This window comes from Anastrepha obliqua, chromosome 5, assembly GCF_027943255.1.
Source record: "Anastrepha obliqua isolate idAnaObli1 chromosome 5, idAnaObli1_1.0, whole genome shotgun sequence".
NCBI classification, from domain to species: domain Eukaryota; kingdom Metazoa; phylum Arthropoda; class Insecta; order Diptera; family Tephritidae; genus Anastrepha; species Anastrepha obliqua.
The window spans coordinates 118,131,553-118,149,849 of NC_072896.1; the positions used below are offsets into that span (position 1 = coordinate 118,131,553).

Consider the following 18,297-nt stretch of genomic DNA (forward strand, 5'->3'; position numbering starts at 1 on the left):
TATTTGCTTTTGCATTCTCATTGCTTCATTTTTAATCCAAACGCCAAGTTCAGTTAGGCGGCAGTTATACGGTCAGCGCTTACCTTAATTTTAACTGCCTTAAATCTGCTCTTTCTTCTCTTACTACATATGTACATATATAGCTACCGGCTCTCTGGCTCTGCTAAGTGTGCATTTATGATCAGCTGCTATTGCACCACCACCACCAATTCGGCAACTCAGCTGCTTCAATTTGACTCTTGTTAACTTTGCCTTTGTTTCGTTTGATTCGTTTGTGCCAGTTTCTGCCTTTGCCTTACTGCCCACTACTGCATTGACGGGATGGTCATTTGTTGTTTTTATTATTTTTTTATTTATTGCTTTTTTTGTGTTTGGGCGAAACTTGTTTATGCCGCTATTTTTTCGTTGATTTCTGCTCGTTCATGCTTTTGATATGTTGCTAAATTTGATTTGGTTTATTTTTCTGTTTTTTTTTACGATTTTTTATTTTGTTGCGCTGCTTCTACTCAATTTTTTTATTGTGATGTTTTAATGCGATTTCGCTGTAGATCTCTTATTTCTTGACTGTGTGAATATTTTTCTGCTTCATAAGCCTTTAGATCAAGTCATTTAATCAGGTTTGCAGAGTTGCAGCCGTATTTTGTTGTTGGCCATCAGCTGTTCGATTCCTCATTGTAAGCGGATGTTGGCGTTTTTCTTGTATATAGATATATATAATATTTTTGATTTTTCTATTTTGCTCCCATACTACCATTAACCGACGGGAAGAACTGTATCACTGCCACAATTGGAGGTATATAAATTCATATGTACATACACATATGTGCACACATGCTTATCTATACAGTTTAAATAACATTTAAAGGGATCCAATCGAAATTTCCACTATATAAGTTCACTGTTTACGGTTTACAATAAGCCTGCTTCTTCTACATATATGAATGTTGGTTTTTTAGATCAATATCTAGGGAAATGGGTGTGCCCTAAACCTTTGTGATTGAATGTAAAAATCCCTTTCTGGCGACAATTGTACAACTTGTAACGGTGCCGAGATGGCAATCAGGAGGTTGCTACTATGGATGCAGTTGACTATGGCTACACCTGGCAATGATATTTCATAATTATAAATAGTTGTCGCAGGGTACCATTTTCTATGGTTACTGTTCGGGATAACGCTTCGAAATTTTGGAAACTTTTCCCCGGTGTATGCTAAGTAGTCAAAACTGTACGCTTATTGAAAACATTTTTTCAAGACGTGTATTTTAGTGGTTATGTTAACACAAGAACTGCCGCATTCGGAGGCAGGAAAATCGCCTCGTCGTCATGGAGAAGCTGATACAGCTACAATTGTTTGATTCGGATTTCGGCCGGGATACTTGAAGGAAATTGTGTTCCATTTTTAATGGTAAAATAAAATCATGCGTCTTTTATTTATAGCGAATTAAATTTCAAAAGCTTGTGGACCATACAGGGTGGTAAGAATAAAAAAATGTATTTCCATCCAAAGTTAGCCTTCTTTGCTTGTTATACTGCGTACAAAACATTTTCAGCACATTTTCCACTATTTCTCCCTTGATTCTTTCCATAAAAACCGACATTCCTGCGTGTAGTAGACGCTCTATGATCTTCAATACTTGTAATTTGAAATAATTTCAACATATCTACTTATAATGAGTGGCGCCAGCAATAGTTCTTGAGTCAGTACGTCAGCCTCAACACAAGTTAAAAGTATTGAAACTTGTTTAAAAATTACGTACAAAGGTAGCCATTAATGCTTAGCAAAGTGAACAAGACTAACTACCTACATGTGTACATACTCGTACACACATACAAGTAAATATACAAGAGTAGCAAAAAAGTAGTTTCGAAGAGTGGAAGGCAATTGCAATAACAAACGACACGAATGACACGACGAGTAGGCGCTTGGAATGCGGCATAGCAGTACCTGACTGCGTGAAATGAATGGATATCCCTTTAAAATCATCAATTCGAAAATAACAATAATAAAATACATATGATTGAGAGAGCATATGGTTGAATGCAATAGAGGAAGTACAAAAGTGTTGTTGTAATTATAACTGTGGTGAAACGGAAATGACATTAGTGCGTGTTCTAACCGAAAAGGGCAAATATGTATGTATGTATGTATAAGCATATTTTTCTCCCTAACACTTTAGTCTACTAAATACTCATACGGGCCGAATAGTTAAACAATACGCCAATCAATATTTTAAAGTAAGAAATGGAAAGAATTAATAAAAACTGGGAAGAAGAGAAATAGGAAATAAAACAAAATAATCAACAAATTATGTAAATAAAAATGTAATTGAAAATTCTTCGAAGGTGCGTCGGCTACAGCTGCCCTTTTGCAGTTATTTTCCTAACACACAGTTGTATGCTGCTTGGTTTTGCTTTTTTCCTCACAATCCGCATACTACATATGCATACCAAATGCATTCTTCTTCAGTTCGTTCACTGCAGCGTAACATACAATCAGCTGAAGTTAATGGCCTAGTATTGCCTATGCATTGCCTTCGCTCCTGCTGCTTCTCCACTCGTCTTTGATTTGGTTGATTGGTTTGGAAGGGAAAAATACACATAAAATATATTTACATGCTGTTTTCTCTAAGCAAAAGCAACAGCTACTGTTGTTGTTGTCGATTGTTATGGGTAATCTGTTAGGTAGTTTAATTTTTTTGCTTGCTTTTTGTTTTTATTAGTTAATTGACTGTCAGACAGCACTGAGCTGTGTTATGTGTCTAGGCCATTAACATTTCATTTGGAGAATTTTTACACACATCGTTGATTGGCTAGAATTTTTTATTTCCTTGGCCGCCTTATTTATGTTTACTTATTTAATTTAATTTAATTATTAAATAATAATATAATAATAATATAAAAATGTAAATTTGAGGCTGAAAGAGAGTCAATAAGAAAATACTGGCATAAAAGGTTGATAGATTTAAAGGGCTTGGCCAATAACTATAGTGAAAAAGAAAATTGTGAGAGAAACTTCGGCTGTCACGTAACTGGGGATTCAGCAGCCGAATTTTGCACGATCATTTTACATGTATTCACACACTCGTATATTTTTTCGTAAGCAAACCGCTTCCTGCCTCTTTACGTCAGCTTGATTACCAGCCAGTTGCGTCAGATGATTCTGACAAATTCGCTGAGACCCGAATAAAGGTCTGTTATTGGCCATACCTTCTCAGACATACAGCTTTTTTTTGTAATGTTTACTTTTTTTAGCTCAACATAAAAGTATAGTTAATTATCTGACAAACAGGGTATACATTTAAGCAACAAACTTAAAAAAACTCGAAAAATTCGAAAATCGAAAAAAATTTCGCAAAAGCTTCATAAATCTTAATAGATTTTGGAATTTGTTTAGAGTAGTTTTGCAGTTTTTTTTAGATCAATACTGCCTTTTGACGAGCTGCTGCATATTCAGGCTGTTTGGATTTGAAACCCTTCCATTTTTTCATTCGTTTCATTGAAGAAATTATGTATTTCCATTTATTTTTATCTCTTAATAAAATGAATTTCCCAGCAGTTGATAATTAAAAAGTGGAAGAGTGCATAAATGGAAAACATCAAATTGGAATGTGAAAAAAAGAGCAACATTGCATGCAGTCAAAGAGAAAAGAAAAAGTGGAACTTGTTTGCCTTTGCAAGGATGAACCACCAACAAATGCACTTGCGACATTAATACTCGACGTTGTTGCTTTTCGCATATTTTGCTTTTTTCCTTTTTGGTTTTTTGCCCACAGCTGTTCACGGTACTGTTGTTCGACAACTTTTCTTCTTGAAAACTTGTTGCTGCTATTGTTGTTATGTCTGCGCCTATTGGCGGCATTTGAATGTTGTTTGACTATCTCTTAGTTGCCGCCACTAAAGAATGTGCAATGCGGGCCAAACTTGTTTCCCAAGCTACTTGCTTCGTATGAGGCACTCAGCAGTTTGGCTCAGTGCATCGTGCAACATTGCATAATCTAACTATGTATGTAGGTACTATCTAACTATGTATATATGTATGTACGTACATATATATGTATTAATGCGAGTAAGTTTGCATTGGTGCAGCAACTAGCAACATGTGACTAACTAACTGACGCCACAAGCAGCGAATTTCTTGCCACATAACTGTGACCGGTAACTGACGCTGGCAGTTTGGCGATTTAGTGTGGTGGTGCCGCATGGCTTGTGGCTGCTGGCTGCGAGCTAGTATGCTAACATTCCAAAGCATCTATAAACTTTGGCATTTCGGGTGCATCGTGTGCGAACGACCTACACAAGCCTAGGCATAGATAGATGGGAGTAGATAAGCCTTATAGGAAAATTCACTGGCTGGCCTCCAATTTGGGTGCTACTTGGTGATTGTGCACAATGAAATGTTAACACTGCGAAATAAATAAATGAGAATTAACAACTTTACTGATTTTTTATTGTGGAACTTAAGTGATTATTAACTTATCACAAATTAGACGCGCAAAAAAAAAAATAGCAATAAGTTTTTAATCTTAAAAATTAATTTGCAACAAAATTTTAAAATTATTTAATATTTATATTTAATTCTCAACAAAAATAAATATAATTATTGTGAATACTTCTATACATGTCACCACACCCATTCTAACTCTGGCATGGCTTAACTTTTTAATGGTTCATAAGTTGTGGATTTCCCACTTTAATATACCTAGATTTTATTTCCCTCGATTTTATTATTTTCTTTAGATTTTATTTCACACTGCAATATTTTGTTATAGCGAGACGGTCGCACGATAGCTTCTAACAAACACCATTTACAGTAGGGAGACAGTATAATCCCTGTAGGGGTAAGTCTGCTAAGATTAGCAGTAGGGTGGCGACTGCCCCGCTGCTGTTATTCTGACGGCGCCCATTTCCAAGATCCTAGCAGCTACGCTTCCACAATAGTTGGTTCTACGGCCAAATACTGTTAGTCCACTAGCACTTCTGTAAAATTTGTGAAGAGTGTCAACATAATCTCGCTTTATTTTTTTCTAGATTATATCTACAGTACATTCACCTAAGTGACCAGACTGATACACATTTACGAAGGCACTAGAAATACACCTAATTAGTTTTCTCAGTTTTTCCTACAGGTTAGCTTCATATGCATGTGTATGCATGTATATGTAGATGCGAGTGTGATTTATGTTATGGCGACAGCGTCGCTATTCTTGCGAAATTGGCACCTTGATTAAGATTTTTAGAATGGCTGGCTTGTGGGTTTGGCATCTGACACTTGTTGGTTGTGCAGATAATTTTTTAAATTTCCAAAACTATTATTTGCTTATTCAAATGTTTTTATTAGATAATGCTCCAAGCGGCTAGCTCTAATACAATTGTCTATTCTTTTATTACTCCATTGCATTTTTGAATTTTTTCAAAAGATATTAAGCAATTTTTTATTATTGATGTCAAGTACAAATGCACCGCCGACAAAAACTCAAAGTTAACGCGCACAGTCATTAAATGAAGAAAAAATTGCTATCTAACTGTAAACAACATAACTTCCGCTGACATTTGTATGTACATATGAATTTATGCATGCCTCAACTGTTAAGTGTTTGCAGTGATGTGTAAAAGTTGAAGTAGAAGAAAAATTCAAGTAGAAAAAACTTGAAATACCAACAGACCTCAAAGAAAGTCTGCGCCTTCTGCTGACATTGGCCAAGGATTGCTGCGCCGCACATGTGAGAGATGAAAAGCATATTTGTTGTTGTGATTTTTTTCTCAATGCTCAACCGGAAACTTGGAAGATCGCATTGCTACACATGTACAATCAAATTCCAGCGAAGAAAAAATTAAAAAAAAGCAAAAAAATAGTAATAGTAATAACAATGGCAATACCGCCTGCAAATGCGTATGCTGTCCCCTCACATCACACTTGCCTACCATATCAATTGAGCGACGACATCCTGCAACAACACATTGCTTGCTCCTCCACGCTGTTGACAAACACATACTTATGTACATGTGCAGTAGATAGTATAAGTATTGTATTTGCCCCTCCCTCTACTACATTTTCACAATTGATTCTAAATGCTTGTCATGCTTGCAACAGCAACAGTTAGTACAGATACAGTGGCAAAAGGGTATGCTGGGTAGAGTAACGAACAACTACTTGCACAAGTGAGGAGTCGTGACGAGCATGCAGACAGCCAATCGACACATGTGTCGCCAAGATGGTGTGAAAAATATGACAAAAGTGTGTGAATAGTTGCAGGTTTTCGGGGACCCGTTTATTTCATTGGTTTTGTACAGCATTTTCCATTTCGTATGGGTCAGTAAAAATGTGAGATCAAAGTTTTTTCTAAGCCTATATATATATTACGAAAGGGTCTCAAGTGCTTCCTACTTGAACAACTACAACTAAATCCTTTCTCCGCATGCGGTCTTCCGACACGAGGTGGTTTATATGCATTGGACATGTGTATAAAAAGTTATGTGATGTTGTCAATTTGAATAGGGCGAATTATTTGAGTTCTTCTAATATTTAGCGAGATGTAGTAGGGTATTGTTATCGTAACTGAAAGCTTAGAAATCCAGAATTAAAGAAAAGTTCGAAAGGAAGGAGTTTTTAATGCTATGCTAAACGTACCAAAAGCGGAAGTGCAAGGAAGAATATGTAAAATTTTGGGAAAAGAAATAAAACTCATACGTTACAGAAAAATTAAACTGTTTTTGTCATCAAACGAGCTTTAAACTGAGCTAAATTTCCAAGCTCCAAGGCTGACAGTTCGATACCCAGAAGAGTACCATTGTTGTAAATGTAAATCAAAACAAAAATACATACTTCCATTTGCCAGAAAACACCTCTTCCGTCGAAAATGGAAAAATGTACTATTAAATAAAAACCTATAATATTTTTGGATCTGACGGAAAACAATATGTTCGTCGGCCCACAAGTATAGCATTTGACTCCAGATATAGGAAAAAAACTGTAAAGCACGTTGGTAAATTAAAATGGTGAGGGGATGCTTGTCGGAGGAAGGAGTAGAGTATGAGAAATGTGTGCGGTGGACTGTGTGAGAATATTGGATACGGTTATGTTTACCCATGCAAGAGAACAAATGCCTCTAAAGTGGGAGTTTATGCAGGAAAACGGTGACAAATATTCATTGAAATTAGCAAAGGAGTGAAGAAAAAGTGAATGTTTTAGAGTGACCGTCGAGGTCTTCTGACTTAAACCCAATTGTGACAGACCCTTTGGGCAGAACTGAGAGAGATAATCGCGCCATTCAAAGACAAAAATAGGGAAGATATGTGGAACCACATTTATCTCCGGATAAATGTGTAAAATTAGTAAATTCAATGTATCAAGGATGTGAGGAAGTCATAAAACAAGCAAGAGTTGACAAACGTTTCTTGAACTAAAAAAGAACTAAAAAAGAGGTTTTTTATTTTCTTAATTTGCATTAATTGTTTGAATTTGTGCATAATTCTTACTGCTAAGTTAACAAATATCAGTTTAAAACTAATATTGAGAGTCAAAATGTAAATTGTTGTTGTTGTTATGTATCAAAGAGAAATATATTGGTTCAGATAACGTCATTAAAGAAAATATCAGTTAGTAAAGGAGCAAATTAAGAAACGTGAAGAAGAGATGTGAGAATATAAGTAGGAGAGGTAAGGAGAGAACGAGTAAGGAATTGTGTGCTGTTGGTAGCGGGAGCATGGGTATGTGACTATATGTAAATGTACATAATTTGAGGTTAACTAGATCAGAGCCTTGCTGTTTTCTGATTTGTGTTTTTGCTGTGATTTTGACTATTTGAATCATTAAAGCAATTTTTTGTCTTGCCTTTAACCTTTGTCACATTTTAATTGCACTGCAAACACTTCAAATTGCAATATTTTATTTTAATCTCACTTTTTTATAACAATAATTGTAATAAAAATCAAATGCTTGACATTGAGTGCAGTGAGTGAGTTAAGTACTTGTCATTTTCTTGCTCTTTACACTTTGCTAATTGACTTTATTAATGGTACATTAGCATGTGTGTGTATGTATGTACACATGCAAAAGCAGACATGAATTTTCTTGTACATGAAGGCGAATTCAAGGCAAAATCGTTTAAGTGTAATTTTACTTAATAGTTCATTTAATTCTTTTGTAAAAGTCTATGCATCTGCATTTAATTTATGAACTACTAAAGGCCACAGAATTGTTAGAAAAAATGTAAGCAGAAATTAGCTTCGATTTATACCTTTGGGGGGTAATTTACAAGCATTGTACGTGAAAATATAAAACAAAGTAAACTCTCTCTTAATTTATGTGAGCGCTCGTTTGAGAACTCGGGTAAGTACTTGGCCGCACTGCCAATCTCTGAGCTGATGAACAGCTGATAGACGAAATAGCTGGTACCAGAAATAATGCGCGAAAAGTAGCTGTCGAAAACAGATTTTATGTTAATGCCGCGATATACATATTTTGCAAGAATTTATATTCAAATAAGAGAAAAAATAAACAAAAATAAAGAAGGCATATATTAAAGTTAGTGCGAGGTTGATGTTTTAAGCTAGTAAATTATATTGGAATTCTGTTTTTTAGCTAGAGTTTGAAAATTCATCGGGTGGCAATGAGATTTCAACTTGCCAAGTCAGGAGAAGGAGATTGTGAGTTGTGACCTCTTTAATTTGTGATATTTTACAAAATTATGTTCTTTTCTAAGCTATAAAAAATTAAAAGCTAACTTTGTTAATTTCTTTGTTTTTGTCTTTCCAGGTTTGATAATTTCATTTAAATCGCAAGAATGATAGAAAGTTGTGAGAGTTGTGTAGTATTGCCAACCATTTGCTCTTCGCAATAAATTTAGTGCTCTTTTATACCAAAAATGCGAAAATATTGAAGTTTCGTGTTTGTTTCTTTTTTTTTTAATTCAAAGCTACCGAAACTTTAAGTAAAAAAAAAACTGTATTATTATATAAAAGAAGGTTAAAAAAGGTCACTTTGAGAAGATTTTAGTGTTAATGAAAATTAGTTGGTTCCTATAAAATTTGATATTTTGAAAGTGTGAATTTAAGTTTTTGCTCCTTTTAAGGGTATGCAGGAATATTAAATGTACCTCTCTCAACTCTTCTTAAAATGGAAAACCTTTTTACACATTTTAAAAGGCGTTTGAATTTACCGAATGCAGATTAAAACCATAGAGGTGTAATCGTTTCTTCCGGCCATCACTGCTTAGTGAGGTGTATTCATTGTAAAAATAAGCCACAAAATACCGAAAAATACTAAAGAAACCATACTAACATTTTTACAAAAAAAGTACCTTATCTAGTTACATAACCTCAAATATAGCAAATAAGTCGTTCGCTTAACAAAAAAAAAACTCATAAATTAAATTAACATAAGCATAACACATTTATTTAAAAAAAACGCTCATTCTAAAGACAATTTGTCACGCTTACAAAGTTCTTTAAGTGATTCATAAAAATTTGGTGTTTTATTTTCTTTAAATAGGCATTTTAGCGCGTTTTTATATCCAAAGCTAGGCAACACTGCAGTAGCGAGAGAGAGATTTGACTGCCGAAAGCAGAAGAACACCAACAACACCTGCAATCGCGGGCAATGCCACCAGATGTTAAAAAAAGTAAAGCTAAATAAAACTGAGTGAATTATTTAACTAATTATTAAAAAATGTATATTTTACAAAATTATAAACATTACATTTTAATTAGAACAGGCTAAAAAATGTCATGAAGAAAGAACTAAAACTTCGATACTAAATAACAAAAAAAAAGTTCTAAATCAAGTTACGAAAATGGTAATCTGACCATACTGGTGCTAAAATCACGTAACTCGTTGTCAAATTCGCTGAGAGCAAAGTAATGGGACCACGATAGGCGCCATCGCATTATTCTTTCCATCATGGGCTGTCATCTAACACCTGATTGGACGAGTGTGTGCATGCGTGTGAAATGAGCGAGCACAATTCTCCTACCGAATCCCCTATGACATGACAACTGAAGTTACTCTCACTTGCACACTACTGCCTCGGGTGATTGGTGCAGCGAAAGCAGTTCATTTTATATACGTACGTATATTTGAAGGTAAAACTAAAAACAAATTTACTAAAATTCATAGAGTTTTTTACCTTTTATAGCTAAATAAATATCTCAACTTATTGCCGCGATTCACAAGCCTTTATTTGTGTTTTGAACAAATTCTTTTAAATTAAAACCAAAAATTTCTTGTACAAATATTTAATGTGCAAAAGATATTAGCTACCTACAGTAGTTAAAAAAATGATAAATTAAAAAACAAAAACCAACACTACTGGCTTTATTTACACTAATACTTTGTTTGTTTGTTTGACTTTAGATTTGGAATTTGTGCATGTGGAATTTTCACGTCTTCAAGAACTTGACTGTGCGTCCGGCATCGGCAATAACGAATTTCATTGCTCTTTTTGTTTAGATAAAGTGCATTTATGTATTTGGTTGTTTATTTTTTCGAGCCTATGGACACCAATGCATCTTTAATATAAACCGATTTATTTATAACTCAATGCAAATACAAATTGAAGAGCGATAAAGTAAAAAAAAAAAATTTAAAAATATAAAACGTGGGTCGCCTATTTCACGGTTGGAAAATACTGTAAACTATTTGATTTGTACACAAATGTATGTGTGTACGATATACGATATGCTAAGCTATGTCCATATGCGCAACTGCTTGAATAGATATTTGTTTGTGGAATGCATTTTTTAGGCTTTTTTTGTGAACAGTAGCACCAAATCCAATTAGCCTACACACATATGGCCGTTAAATTTTTATTGACTTTGAATTGTAGATTGTTGTTGTGATTGAGAAGATTTGTACAAAGCTAAATAGATTTTGCTTCATAACTGACATTGCAATATTTATTAAATTTATTGAAATGTATTGATGGAGGGTAACTCTTTTCGTAACATATTGCGTATGTTTTATTATGACATCGAAAAAAGATTAGTGCGGCTGATTTGCTTATGACAGATTTCCTTTTTTTATTAATAATTAATAAATAAATACATTTTAGTTTTAGTAAATGACGGCAAAGATGTTAACCACGGCCTAAACTATTCAGATGCCTGTATGGTTTGTACTGCTGTATCACTCGGGTGCCCTGATTGCTTTCGATTGACATTTTTGTATGCGACTCAGTTTTTACCACCAACTCACTAATTTATCACTGCTTTGCGTTGAAAATCAGTATCACAAGTATTGACCCGTGGTGTTAAATGAATCTTCTTCTTTTCATGTTAAATCGAATAAACGTTTCACCTCACCTGGTTATTGCTAAGAGCGGAGCAGAAATTCTCCAAGTACTAAAAGAGAAAACTCACAAGAAAACCGCACGCTAAATATGTACTCCTTTTGTGTATTTCTGTCCGAACCGCAAATTTTAATATCAAACATTTTTATTACTAGGAAAGAAGCGAATGGAAGCGAATATCAAATTCAAGTGTTTTTGATTCTCAACCTTAACCTTTGCTCATTGGAATCAAATGAAAATACGTACGGGAGTAAAAAATTTGCAAGTACCCCTCCTTAAAATTAAATACAAATGGATTATTGTAAATGTCTCTTCCGCTGTGGTCAATTGCACTTCTAACTAAATTACATAAGTATATGCTTTCGTTTACTACAGATTCGTGAAAAATATAATACACAGAAATGTACACATATACATACTTATATGTGTAGTTGGTGCTCACACCCTTTTCGGGTGTTTGACCGAACTCCTCCCCCTATTTTTGGTGTGTGTCTTGGTGTTGTTGCACAAATTGAGGGACCTACAGTTTTAAGCCGACTTCGAAGGGCAAATATTTTTTATGAGCAGTAAAAATACACTCGGAGGTTGGCCTGCCGAGGGGCAACCGTTATTAGAAAAAACTTATACACAAATAGTTTGGAATTTTTTCATTAAGAATATATTATATGTATGCAAAAGTAGGCCATTTTTTACCACCCTCGCCCATCTTCATATTTTACTAATATCTACTCACATTCAAATACATAAACATATGCACAAATATTTATGCGTGTCTAGATACTATACAAGTCTCCTCATTCCCCTATTCACATTTATTAATTAGGCCATACGAAATGCCGTTGTTTACCTTAGCTTATCTGCGGCGTTATTATGCTTTTGCCGGTCAAAATGAAATAAAATAAATACGAGCATACATATGTATATGTGTATGTATGTGTATATGTATGGATAGGTGCATGTGTTTGTGTGAATATATTTTATCGTTAATTGACAGCTGCCCTCAATTTGCATAGTAGCTGGGTAATTCGAAACTTAGTCGGATATCAACAGCTGTTTTGCCATTGGTATTAGTGTCGTCGCCGAATTCCAAAAGTGAATTTAGTGAAGAAAAAAAACGACCCATGTGAAATGCCCTAAAACAATTTACATCCGGTTTTTTGCATTCCATTATTATTTTTATTTCATTATGCAATATGTATGCACTTTTTAATTAGGCTTTTAATAGGTGCTGGATTAATTTTTCGAGATTTTGATAACATAATTCGTTTTTTTTTCGGTGTTTGATTTTGAAATTTTCGCTTTATAATAAGTTGGCATAACCTTTTTTTTGTTTTCAGTTCTATTTCCGTATTTGTACTCATTTTAATTTTTATGTTGGATTTGATTTGTTGAACTTCTGTTTTTTGCTTAATTAATTTTATTTCAAAAATAATTTGCATTTTTTACATATTTTGTATTTACAAGTGTTTTTACTTGAATTTTCATTTAGTTTTAATTTTTACTATAATAATGTTAGGATTTGTTTTAATTTTATAGTTTAAAATAAGGTTTCGTTTTAGTTTTTTTTTTTTTTGATTTTTTTATTTTAGTATTATTTTTAGTTTTTGTTTTAATTTTTGTATAAATTTTTTTTGGTGCAGGTGCTGGGTAGGTAGGTAGGTTGGGTGGTTGTCGTAAAGACACACTTAGACCTTTCCCAGGTCCATTGTGATACCACTGGAGCTTATCCTTACCCTACGTGTTCCTTTTCAAACCATCCGGTAACTTTAATAAACGAGCAGAGCTTTGCTAGTTTTAGATGGGCTATGTCCGCTACATCGGTTAAAAATGCTGTATTAAGAATGCGCAGTCTTCTCATAGCTAAGCTTTCACACTCACATAAAAGGTTTCTGACTGTTTCCTCTTCTTCTGTATTAAGACAGCTTCTACAGAAATCGAAGTAAGGGAGTCCTAACCTTCTCGCGTGGCTGCATATTAAACAATGACCAGTTAATGCCCCTATCATTTTCCTTAAAGCTTCTCTGTTAAATCTTAACAAGATCTTCGGGCGACCGCTGTTCCAGTTCGGCCATGTCTGTCTGCTTAGTTCGCATGTTGTGAGCATGTTTGCCAGCTTGTATTTACCTTTTTGATGGTTTCCCTGTCTATAAGTAATTTACATGTGGCTATAGGCATGGGTATCAGCGCCTTATCCGGTTGGAGATCGAGCGTTGTACCGGTTCGAGCAAGTTCATCCGCCTTGCAGTTTTCTGCTGTATTTCTGTGGTCTGGTACCCAGATACGGTGCACTTTGCAGCACTTAGATGCGTCATTTAGAAGTTTAAAACATTCTACAACTGTTTTTGACGAGTGTGTTTCAGATTCAAGCGCTTTTATTGCCGCTTGACTGTCCGAGTAAATGAAGACTTCATTTGTGGGTAAAACTCTCGTTTTTATTTCTTTAAGTCCCTCTTTTATGGCAGTGACTTTCGCCTGAAATACACTGCTATGATCAGGTAGGCGAAATGATTGGCATATTCCGAGTTTATCGGAGTAAACCCCTCCACCTACTTTCTTGTCTAGTTTTGAGCCATCTGTGTAGATGTTTATATCAGTTTTCTTAACAATAAGATCGTTATCCCATTCCTCTTTGGAAGGAAATAGTGTGACAAAGGATTTATTTAAGTTGATATCCTTGGTCTTACAAAAATCCGTTGTGCCAGGAATGCAGGGGAATTTTTCTAGAATTGAAGAGTGTTTGGTGCAGGTGCTAAATTTTTTTTATTTTATTTTTAGTTATGTACAAACTTTCATTTTTTTTAAATTTATATTCAAAATGACGGACTTCTTTTATTTTAATTATTTATTAATTTTTATTTTAATTAAACATTTTTTTGGGTTTAATTTTTTATTTGTTTTATAGATTTTTAGTTGTGTTTTAATTTTTGTAATTTTTTTTTTGTGGTGCAATGAACATTTTTGTTGATTGATTCTAGTTCTGTTTGAATTTTTATTTTTTTAAATTTATATTTAAAATTAAGTATTTTATTTTATTTTTTTTTTAAATTTAATTAAGGAGTTTTTTTCATTTTAACTATTTTTTTGTTTTATTAATTTTTATTTAATTAAGAAGCGTTTTCTGTTTAAACTTTTACTTTTACTTTTACTTTTATTTTAATTTTAATTCTTTTTTACTTTAGTGCCATAATTTTTATTGTTTTTGTTTTTCCTCTAATTTTTATTTTCGCTGTATTCGCTTTTTTTGTTTATTTTTTTATTTTAGTGTTTGTTTTATTGATTTTTAGTTGTGTTTAATTTTTGCCTTTCATTTTTTTTTTTAATTTTTTGTGGTGCAATTAAACATTTTTTTAGTGACTTCTATTTCTGTTTGAATTTGTACTTTTTTTTTAATTTATATTTAAAATTAAGGATTTTATTTTTTTATTGGAATTTAATTAAGGAGTTTTTTCACTTTAACTATTTTTTTTGTTTTAAAATCAAGGATTTTCTTTTTTAATTTTATTTTATTTTAGCTTTATTCGCTTTTATTGTTTAATTTTTTTATTTTAGTATTTTTTTATGGATTTTTAGTTTTGCTTTAATTTATGTGTAAATTGGTGAATTGTTTCTTATTGAATTTATTATCAAATTTCCATTTTAAATTTGAATCTAAAATTAAGGCGTTTTTATTTTTTAATTTTTTTATTTTGTATTTATTTTAGTTTTTACTTTAATTAGGATTTTTTTTCGTTTTAACTTTTATTTTTGTTTTAATTTTAATTCGTGCTTTATTATCATGATTTTTATTGTTTTTCTTTCTTTTTTGTATTTGTGATTTAGCTGTTACCATTTTAAGTTTTGCTTGAATTTTTCGTTCTATTTTCATTTTTTTATTTTCCCTTTTTTGTTCGAGTTTTTGTATTTTAGTAATTGTTTTATTGATTTTTAGTTTTGTTTTGAGTATTGTATAAATTGTGGCGCAATTGCAAATTTTTCTACGCATTTCTATTTATGCTAGAGTTCTAATTTTTTATTTGGATCTAAAATTAAGGGGTTTGTAGTTTTGTCTTAATTTTTTTATTTTTTTTACTTGATCTTTATTTTAATTAAAAAGTTTTTTCCGTTGCAAATTTTATTTTTATTTTAATTCGCATCTTATTATTGAAGTGTCATAAATTTTTTGTCTTTGTTTTTCTTTTAAGTTTTATTTTCGTTTTATTTTTTGTAATTGCAGTAATTTTAACTGTACTCATTTGAAATTTTCTTTTAATTTTTACTTCTATTTTAATTTTTCTTTTTATTCTCATAATCTTCAATGTACTTCACACATTTTGTTGGTTTCAAAGGTTTTTTTTTAATGTTTGTTGTTATTGTCTTTTGATTTTGCTTTAATTTCATACAGGGAATATTTTTTTTAATTTTGTTTACATTTTTGCTTAAATATTAATTTTTGCTTTGATTTTTCGTTTTCGTTCTGATTTCAGTTTTACTTTTTTTATTTTTTCATTTGATTTCTATTTCTGCTCTTATTAATTAATTAACTTTTTAAACTTACAAATTTTTACAAGGTGGTGCAAAATTAATCACCCTACCGAAAGATTTATAATTTTTCAAATGGCGTCTCTTGTATTTGACACTTGTGAACTGGAGAGCTTCACCAGACAGCAAACAGGCAAGCAATGGATCGCAAGAAGGTCACAATGAAGATTTACATCACTCAAAATCATTTTTTTATTTTGTTAAAAAGTTATTCAACAAAATAGGATGATTAATTTTGCACCACATTGAACGGTATACATTCTACCTGTTCTAATTTCATTTTAATTTGACGTTGAATAAAAATGTCACCTAAGCATGACTATTCCTATTGAACACAAATTGCATTAAATTATCTCCGGTTAGGAGATGTGTAGCTTTGTGACCTTTTTGCACCCATCAAAGTCCAAAAACCGCTAGCTTTGTGAGTCAACGCGTTTGAATGCGGTGAAATTTCTATTTTGCTTTTGTAATGAAGTTACACTTCATTTCATAAATATGCGAACGTTTTTCTGGCAACTCATGCACAACAATACCGCAATGGGACAGACATACTCGTACACACATACATACATGGAAACAGAGAAACTGACACACTCAATGCCGCGGATTTACAGCAATCACAATGAGAAGATGGTGGAACTAATTGGCGACCGTTGAGCTTGCAGCTCGTTTCATTCTTAAAACAAAAAAAAAAAAATAAAAATAAACGAAATTGAATGCATTCTTGGCACCATCTCCTCGGTTCCCATCTCAACCCATTGATGGAATGCATGAGAATTGGACGCTCGAATTCTTGACCTGCTACGTAACATTCTTTTAAGCCAACAGGCATTGAACTACATACATACGTTTTAGCTTGCATGAACCTCACTTATTTTATTTTCATATATTTTTTTCTAAGTACTGTAATTCGTTTATTACTTACAATTTGCTCTAGTTCCGTGATGGGCAAATTATGTTTGTTGTTGTTGCCATTGCAATTATTATTGTTATTGGCACTGTTGTTGCCCATGGTTGTGGGTGATGGAGAAGTGTTTGTCGTTGAAGTGGAATGTGAAGATGACACTGTCGACGAGGAGGAGCGCGATGTTGAACAGTTGTTGCTGGTTTTGGTTTTATTCCTTGGCGGTGTGGGTGGTGGCACAGGACTAGTGGCGTTCAAATTGGTGCAATCTTTTGAGTTGCGATTTGGCGAGAGGCGTGAAGGAAAACTTAGGGTTTTCGTCCACTGCGCCAGACTGCGTACCATTTTAGAGAGGCGATAAAAATTTGGTAGAGTTTCAATTAAGTTTGTTCTGCTGATTTTATTGAGTAAATTTGACTTTTCTCGAATAAATATATGTAAATATATTTTTTTTTATTTCGGCGTAAATAAATGTTTCACTGAGTTTTGGAAATAGTACACAGAATTTTCGGTATTATTTTATATAATTTTTACTCTAGTCGCTTGAGAGTTTTTACACATATTTCGCACACACACAAAAGTGAAAATTTTGGTCAGCTCTTTTATCGAACATACAACTATTATTATTTTTGTAATATAATTTTGGTCAATTTGAAATATAATATTTTTCACATACACGTTAAGTCAATTTCATGTTTGCACGAAATCACACTTTAACATTTTCGCATCCGCACCAATTTTTCGTACCAACCGAACAAGTCACTTTTTAAAAACGGAATGAAGTGAAGAATTGCAGCAAAACTACAAGCAGGCCATCAGACAACTGTAGCTTTGAATTATGGCAGATGGTTGAAAAACAGGAAGCCGTGAGCAAAGAGTGCGACGATTTTCCAACAACAATACCAGCAAAAGCGACAGCAGCGCCCATTAACAGTGGTGCAGTAACAGTAGCAGAGAGTGAAGAACCACACAGCAACACATGGCATTGGCCCTCCTCTCACGCTGCTAATGTTTATTGCTCTCCTATGTATTTATAGTTAACATATAATACGGTCTGCTCGGCTTTGTCATTTGCGTGAGGGTGAATGAGTACACTATAGGTGTAGTGAAGCTTTGCATTGCGCGTGATCACATGCCATTCAACTTTTGTTAATCAACGGTGGTTTGTTTATTGTTTGTTGCTTGTTGGCAGAGAGAAAATGTGTGAAAAATGTTGTTTCTCAAGTCGTTCGATCGATTGATCAGCTGTGTCTTGGTCAATTGGAGACACTGGCTTAAAAATGTTGACTTCCCATCGTGGTTGGAAATTCTTTTTCGCAGCTGTTTTGTTGACTACTAATTTTGTGAGTGTTTGACCGGCTTTTTATTTGTTCTTTCGGCTTTTAGGGTGCATTTTAACTGGGGGATCTCAGTTGTATTGGAACATAATGGCTTCAGTATTTAATCATTGAGTATATTAAAAATATGATTATAGAGTATAATTTAATTCACACATTTTCGTGAAATACGCGTGCTTGCATACATATGTATGTGTGTATGTAGATTTGATAATAAAAGACTTCGTGTTAGAGAATGAAATATTAAATTTGG

The 18,297-nt window shown here is 33.2% G+C and overlaps 1 protein-coding gene across 1 annotated transcript in view; it reads right to left on the reverse strand.

The window, feature by feature from the left end:
* The window catches only part of LOC129248248 (TNF receptor-associated factor 4), a 34,494-nt gene extending 17,029 nt beyond the window's left edge, over nucleotides 1-17,465 (reverse strand). Inside the window, exon 1 of the mRNA XM_054887724.1 lies at nucleotides 16,729-17,465. Coding sequence (XP_054743699.1) covers nucleotides 16,729-17,052 — 324 coding nt within the window. The 5' untranslated portion in view covers nucleotides 17,053-17,465. The remainder of the gene's footprint in view (nucleotides 1-16,728) is intronic.
* Nucleotides 17,466-18,297: the final 832 nt, after the last annotated feature.